Source organism: Lipomyces arxii (genome assembly GCF_038497795.1).
Source record: "Lipomyces arxii strain Phaff 12-163 unplaced genomic scaffold V1512scaffold_3, whole genome shotgun sequence".
In the NCBI taxonomy this organism is placed as follows: domain Eukaryota; kingdom Fungi; phylum Ascomycota; class Lipomycetes; order Lipomycetales; family Lipomycetaceae; genus Lipomyces; species Lipomyces arxii.
Genome location: NW_027117702.1, coordinates 108352 through 115339, shown reverse-complemented (window position 1 = coordinate 115339; position 6988 = coordinate 108352). Strand labels below are relative to the sequence as shown.

General features: G+C 46.4%; 6 protein-coding genes across 6 annotated transcripts in view; 3 read left to right on the top strand and 3 right to left on the bottom strand.

The window, feature by feature from the left end:
- Window positions 1–230, top strand: part of V1512DRAFT_285345 (Dip2/Utp12 family-domain-containing protein) — a gene marked incomplete at its 3' end in the record, with an annotated part of 1432 nt that extends 1202 nt beyond the window's left edge. Inside the window, exon 3 of the mRNA XM_066918045.1 lies at window positions 161–230. Within this exon, the coding sequence (XP_066772878.1) occupies window positions 161–230 (70 nt within the window). The remainder of the gene's footprint in view (window positions 1–160) is intronic.
- Window positions 231–394: 164 nt separating this feature from the next.
- V1512DRAFT_234628 (TIP49 C-terminus-domain-containing protein) lies at window positions 395–1954 on the top strand. Its single transcript, XM_066914062.1, has 2 exons — window positions 395–597; window positions 647–1954. The coding sequence occupies exons 1-2, from the start codon at window positions 454–456 to the stop codon at window positions 1871–1873; spliced, it is 1371 nt and encodes a 456-aa protein (XP_066772877.1). The 5' UTR covers window positions 395–453; the 3' UTR covers window positions 1874–1954.
- On the bottom strand, window positions 1892–4232 carry V1512DRAFT_274407 (Lecithin:cholesterol acyltransferase-domain-containing protein). Its single transcript, XM_066917776.1, has 6 exons — window positions 3604–4232; window positions 3470–3562; window positions 3378–3428; window positions 3260–3338; window positions 3151–3218; window positions 1892–3110 (listed from the first exon to the last, which is right to left on the bottom strand). Exons 1-6 carry the CDS (start codon window positions 4078–4080, stop codon window positions 1941–1943), a joined length of 1938 nt encoding a protein of 645 aa, XP_066772876.1. The 5' UTR covers window positions 4081–4232; the 3' UTR covers window positions 1892–1940.
- Window positions 4233–4371: 139 nt separating this feature from the next.
- V1512DRAFT_274406 (autophagocytosis associated protein) lies at window positions 4372–5457 on the top strand. The gene is made up of 2 exons (XM_066917775.1): window positions 4372–4538; window positions 4583–5457. Exons 1-2 carry the CDS (start codon window positions 4387–4389, stop codon window positions 5367–5369), a joined length of 939 nt encoding a protein of 312 aa, XP_066772875.1. The 5' UTR covers window positions 4372–4386; the 3' UTR covers window positions 5370–5457.
- Window positions 5458–5466: 9 nt separating this feature from the next.
- V1512DRAFT_258864 (protein-L-isoaspartate O-methyltransferase) lies at window positions 5467–6255 on the bottom strand. Its single transcript, XM_066915513.1, has 2 exons — window positions 5776–6255; window positions 5467–5734 (listed from the first exon to the last, which is right to left on the bottom strand). Exons 1-2 carry the CDS (start codon window positions 6249–6251, stop codon window positions 5536–5538), a joined length of 675 nt encoding a protein of 224 aa, XP_066772874.1. The 5' UTR covers window positions 6252–6255; the 3' UTR covers window positions 5467–5535.
- On the bottom strand, window positions 6256–6871 carry V1512DRAFT_258862 (mitochondrial 54S ribosomal protein mL61). Its single transcript, XM_066915512.1, has 3 exons — window positions 6701–6871; window positions 6511–6641; window positions 6256–6453 (listed from the first exon to the last, which is right to left on the bottom strand). Exons 1-3 carry the CDS (start codon window positions 6838–6840, stop codon window positions 6305–6307), a joined length of 420 nt encoding a protein of 139 aa, XP_066772873.1. The 5' UTR covers window positions 6841–6871; the 3' UTR covers window positions 6256–6304.
- Window positions 6872–6988: the final 117 nt, after the last annotated feature.

Genomic DNA, 6988 nt, shown 5'->3' with positions numbered 1-6988 from the left:
CGGAAGAGGAAGAGGAAGAGGAAGAGGAAGAGGAAGAGGAAGAGGAAGAGGAAGAGGAAGAGGAAGAGGAAGAGGAAGAGGAAGAGGAAGAGGAAGAAGAGGATGACGACGTTAATGATGAAGGTGAAGGAGAAGAAGAAGAAGAAGAAGAAGAGGGCAGTGATTTAATTGACGACGAGGCAGAAGAGGATGATGATGATGAAGGGGAAGAAGAGGAGGATGAAGATTAAGTGTGTCTATATCGCATTTGCATGGGTCATTCATTTGGTTTGGTATTGGTCAAAAGTTAGAATATTGTAACGTGTAGATAGTACTGTATGATATTATGTCATAACTATGTACTTAGTTACTAGTAGCACACTGTGGTGAGCCGCTCGCACAAGTCAGGAGGCATCACAAATTTAACATAAAAATCCTCCAAAACCACTTTACATCGCAATAAAAACCCCAACGATGGTCGAAATTAATGAGATGAAGTCCGGCGGTCGTGATAATCGAACTGCGGCACATACTCATATTAAAGGACTTGGACTAGATGAACGTGGACTTGCGACTAGACAAGATGGAGGGTTTATTGGCCAGCAAAATGCCCGTGAGGTGAGTTTAGCGCGTGGACGACAAGTAATTATTGTAATAACAGGATTAGGCTTGTGGTATTATTGTAGACATGATCAAGGCAAAGAAAATGTCAGGAAGGGCGATCCTGTTGGCTGGAGGGCCGGGAACAGGTAAGACCGCATTGGCACTCGCAATGTCACAAGAACTCGGACCTAAAGTACCATTCTGTCCGATCACTGGCAGCGAGATCTTTTCTGCCGAGGTCAAGAAAACGGAGGCCTTGATGGAGAACTTTAGACGTGCGATCGGATTACGGATCAAGGAAACAAAAGAAGTTTATGAAGGCGAAGTCACTGAACTCACGCCTGAAGAGGCAGAGAATCCACTGGGAGGGTACGGTAAGACTATCAGTCACGTTGTTGTGGGTTTAAAGTCGTTCAAAGGCACGAAGCAACTACGGCTGGATCCGAGTATATATGAGAGCATTCAGAAGGAGCGGGTCAGTGTGGGCGACATCATTTATATCGAAGCAAACACTGGTGCGGTGAAACGGGTTGGAAGATCTGATGCGTACGCGACAGAGTTTGACCTCGAAGCTGAAGAATACGTCCCATTGCCAAAAGGCGACGTACACAAGAAGAAGGAAATCGTTCAGGACGTGACATTGCACGACCTCGACATTGCAAACGCTAGACCTCAAGGCGGACAGGACATCATGTCGATGATGGGCCAGCTCATGAAACCAAAGAAGACAGAGATCACAGACAAGTTACGGCAGGAAATCAACAAGGTCGTCAACAAGTACATCGATCAAGGCGTCGCCGAGCTCGTGCCGGGTGTGCTCTTTATCGACGAGGTCCACATGCTCGACATCGAGTGTTTCACGTACCTCAACCGTGCGCTCGAGTCTAGCATCTCGCCTGTAGTTGTGCTCGCGTCTAACAGAGGCATGGCCACGATCCGCGGGACGGAAGACATTGTGGCACCGCACGGCGTGCCGCCTGATTTGGTCGACCGATTACTAATTGTCCGTACCCTGCCTTACAACAAAGAAGAGATTAAGCTTATCGTCGAGAAGAGAAAGAATACTGAGATGCTGACTATCGCCGACCCGGCGCTCGACAAGCTGGCGGACCAGGGTGTGCATACAAGTCTACGCTACGCTCTGCAGTTGATGGCTCCGGCCTCGATCTTGTCTCGGGCTAAGGGACGGCAGGAGATTACGGTTGCTGATATTGAAGAGGCTGAAGAGCTATTTCTGGACGCCAAGCGGAGCACTGCCATCGTGCAGGCTTCAAACGGAATATTTTTGTAACTTTTGTGTTCGGACGGAAATGTAAGATTAGTCTATTATACAAATCTACAAAAAAAATATACAAGGCCTAATCTTCCCCAAAATCCATCACTGCAGCGTACTGCTCCAATTTACTCACCAGCCGTTCCTGGATTTCATTCCCGCGCCCGGCGGCAATTTTTAACACCATTTCGTTCAACTCCGCCCGGCCCAAAATGTCAACATGGTCAGCCGTTTTCTCACCGCCACGCACGTCGAACCGTTCGGGCTCGTGCAACATCTCGACGACTTTGACCTTGACGCCGCCGGGGTTAAACTTGCTGCCCTGCTCTTTCCACCGATGACACATCGCGTGGGTCAGTAGACTGACCGTACCGTCTCCCTCGCCCATCTTTACTGAGTCGTCCACCGATCCGGCGATGGTCACGTTCAGGTTAATCAGACCCTTGTCGCGCTCTTCTTGGTAAACATATGCGCGCTCGGTCGGTTTGCCGACGCCGTAGAGACAGTAGATTGCCATCTCAGGCGCGTTCGGCAGCGCAACTTCTAGAGGATTAACCCATTTTGTCGGATTGTTTTCGTTAGCTTCGACCTGCGCTCTCGTCTGCGCTAAGCCGTGACTATAGTTTTCCGTTACACGATCTTTAAACCAAGCCGGCGCCTGCGAGAATAAATAGTCGATGCTCTGTGCCACGGTCAAGTTGTTGGCAGAAAGCGGTGAGAGCGTATGTTTGAACTGGATGAAATTGCCAAAGCTAACAGTCCGATTACCGCCGTCGTCGACTGCGCCTTCAAGATTGCCCCAGACAGCGTCGCCGCCTTTAGGCAGCATGCTCGCGACGCCCGGAAACGATCTCAGCAAAAGCGCACGCTCGGCTCTGGAGAAGAACTTCTCTAGGCCATACACCGCCAATGCGTTAAGTTCGACCGTGTCTCTCATTTCGCCACTTAGCAGAGCAACGATGGACTTCGGCGTGCCTAAAGTCGAGCCTGCAATGTCGATAAATGCCTCAATGTGATTATTCACCCAGGACTTGCCGCCGTTGCCAAAATGTTCGCCGTCAGCCTCGACCCATTTGAAAAAGTAAAACACAACTTGTGAACCCATGCTGTGGCTTGTCAGCACGGTCTTCTTCCCTAGCCGAGACTTGTTCAGTTCAATCAAAGCTTTGAGTTTGGAGAAGTACATGTCTCTTCGTTCGAGGTCCATGTACGATAACCGCCAATCGTAAGCAGCAGAGTACATCATGTTTGGGTCCTGTTAGTTAGATATGCCAAATACAAGTCGCGTAACGTACGTATGCAATCACAGCTAAATTCTCCAAAATTTTGTTCCAGATCCAGTACCCCGTAATGAAAAAATCGGCTGTCCATTAACGACGCATGCCATGAGGCAACACAACTAACCTGCTTCAAGGCCTTGGGCAGCTCTAAGCTTGAATCCTTCAGGATCAAGTCCGGTATATGGGTCCAGCATGATTTGTTTCTTTTCATTAGTATAGTCAATTTAGCTAGAAAATCGTACCAGCCAGCATGATTTGTCAAGTAACATGGCTCTTAGCATGTTCCAACTTCCCTATTTTATTAGCCAATTCGTTTACGATTGAGCATACATACCCAAAGTCTTTTTCTAAAGTACTGCTCAGTAGTGCAGTTCAATGCACCAATAACACTCCACGACTCTAAGCCGGTTGAAATTACACCGGGAACCTGAATATCAGTAGTGTACACTGAAGTGTAAACAGTCATACCATGATGACAGGAAACTCAGCTCTAAATCCCTCCCTATACAGCGCTTTTCCAATCGAAAAAGGGTCAGTCAACACGCTCTCGTCTGTTTTTTGCAAATCAGTTGCTTCTCGCAATACTCCGGCTGGGAGTCTACCCTTCATATCCTCTATAAACTCCGACAACGAGTCAAGATTAAGATCCGCAAACGAATCGAGCGAGAAGTCAAATTCCGGCGATGCAGCAAAATACCAGGCTAAAACAATACCAGCAAGAGCACCAAGAGCAAATACAAATTTTCGAGACTGTTTAAACGGATGTCTATGATGCCTATGATGTTTGGTCTTTTCGACCGTAAGCTTTACTTGATCTCGCACCTCGTCTTCATTGTCGTTGATCGGAGTCGCGCCAGTCGGATTATCAACCGTCACGCTGTCTTTCAGCGGAGACTCTGGTGACGAGTCTTTACTGTGCTTCCTGCTACGTCTTCGAGAAGGCATTTTGGTGATGGACTGGGATGATCCGGTGGTAAGAGATCAGCCGTTTTCAGGGGTTTAATTCCCGAGACACCGAAGATCCCCACCATCCGGCTCTGTTGAGTTATTGTGTTTTATGCTTGTTGATTGGCGCAGATTTAAATCCTGTATCAATTTTTTGTAGAATAATTTTTCGACAGTAATTAGTAATTTGTAAATATTGGAGTATGTGGGGTATGACATAATTGATCCGGGTAACCTTCTGTGACATATTCAATAGCCGTGAGTGTCAAATGGGATACAGCACATTTTATTACTGTGCACATAACAATGTTACGGCTTAGGAGTACAATATCGTCGTTGAGAGAGTATTTAGCGCCGATATCTGACGTGTCTACATTTAAGCAGACAGGTGAGATCACGCCGGAGGAGTTTGTGCTCGCAGGTGATTATTTGGTGTACAAGTTTCCTACATGGTCGTGGTATGTAGTGTGAGGGAGAGGAAAGTGTAGGGCTGACTAAATAGGGGCACCGGGCCGGAGTCAAAGAGACGAGATTTTCTACCTGCAGACAAGCAGTTTTTGGTGACAAAACATGTTGCATGTAATGTTCGAGCTCAAACTGCTGTTGGTGGATTTGAACAGGAGGAAGAGGATGAGGATGAGGACGGGTTTACGGTGACTTATTCGAATCCAGTTCAGGCGAGTAGACAGGGTCAGAAACATACACAGATACAGCCGGAAGAGGATGTAATTGATATTGATGATATGGAGGCAAACGAGATGGCTGATCCGGGGTATTTATCGGAGAGTGAGGGAGCAGTTCAGACATCGGTACCAGATCGGTCATATAGTTTATATATCACGTACTCGACGTCGTATCGCGTTCCGAAGATGTACTTGTCAGGGTTCAATGCAACGGGCGGTCCCTTGTCGCCGGACGAGATGTTTGAGGACATTGTGTCTGAATACAAGGACAAGACAGTCACTATTGAGACTGCGCCATTTCTGGACAATGTAACAATGGTATCGATTCATCCGTGCCGTCATGCAGCAGTTATGAAGTTGATGTTAAACCGGGCGGAAGCGCGGCAGAGGCGGCTCGCTGCGAAGACCGATGAGCAAGATATGGTCGACAAGATTGATGGCCTCGGACTTGATTCCGAGGAGTGGGAAGACCTTGCAGCGGGTGCGACGACTGAGGAAGGTGGAGACGCTGCTATCAGAGTGGATCAGTATCTTGTGATTTTCTTGAAGTTCATCTCGAGTGTGACCCCCGGAATCGAGCATGATAATACAATGAGTGCGCTGTGAGTTTTGTGTACTAGGAGACGATACGTGTAGTACAGTCAAGCCGGAGTTTGGGTTACGGTCTTGCTTAATGTGCATTTATATATACGAATAGCATACGTAGAATAGAGACGTAGCGATACTGTCTATTGCTTGACATTGTGGTGCTATTGCTTACTAGACATTGGTACTAGGCGTAGTGCGAGACATCTGTCAGTGGGACATAGGATACGCCGTATTTCTTTGAATGAGTGACTTGTCCGCGACTATCTTTTGAAATTTCGTAAATGTACTGACTTCCCGGTGTGCCTACGGGGATGAAGATCATGCCAGGTGAATTAAGCTGCTCAATAAGAGATTGGGGGACAATATGAGCAGCAGCGCCAACGCTAAGAGTGAGCGCCTGTTAACAAGGGACAAGTATACTTACTGGATGGCGTCGAAGGTGAGTCCAGGCCAGCCTTGCCGTCCGTCGGCACACTCAAAGCGAACTTGTTGAGAGTCGAGTAAACGTTGTGCATCTGGATCTGAAGCGATGAAGTTTAATATTGCGGACTCGTGTAACGCTTGAATGTGCTCGATTCCACATACGACCCCGTTTGGTTGCACCAGTTTGGACATGACTGCAACTAAATATCCAGAACCTGATCCGACGTCGAGTACAGTTGCACCTGGATGTAAATACTGTTGAAGTGATTCGAGAGCCATGGCGTGCATATGAGGAGCTGAGATTGTAGCGCCATGGCCAATTGATTGTGGAGCATCTTGATATGGTGATCGGGGTGAGAAAAACGCTCTGTCTGTTGAGCGCATTGCATTAATAATTTGAGGGGATTTGAGTATTTGAGCATTTGTAAGATTATCGACTAGCCCTGAGTTTGAAGACGAAGTGCATCTCCAGGCCATATTGAGGGCTATAGTGTACTGGATTGTATTAATTATATACTATATACAAACATCTAAGCATTCATTTTCCGTCTTAAATCAGGTTTCCCAACTGGGAACTTATTGAGATTGACTTGTTCAGCCGAAGTTCCGTTTATGAATTGATGAAGAATTGCTTCAGATCTCATGTTTTTAATATCAAGTTCAAACGGCGGTCTGTCGTCTATTCCGTTAGTATGCTTTGTTTGCTTTAGGGGCGTATTCACAAGACTTCACATACTAAAGATCACACTCAAACTTGCAGGTTCGTTCTCTTCATCTTCTTTTGACTGTGGCGATGTTCTGATAACGGAAATAGCTAGATTAGGATTATGAAATTGTATTTTAGGTAAGTATTCCTTCCAGAATTTTCTGTTTTGTCAGTATAAATAGACCTATATATGCCATATAGAGATATGTATAATATATACCTTGCACCCATATGCCCATACTTGTTAAGGGTCTTGAATTTAAGTGTCAATGACGTAGCATTATATGGCAAACGAACTGCTCCTTGCCCAACAGAAAGACGAGTCAGGAATTTTGACTGAATCGTGAATCTATTTGGCATTTTTATTGTATTCGCATTTATTTTGCATTCATACAAACATTTACCAATTGAAGAGAGCGCCAAATGTCACGTGCCGTATTATCACGTGGACATAACTGTCACGGCACTGTGCCAAGTTAAAATTGATGCTGACACATACGGACCTCGT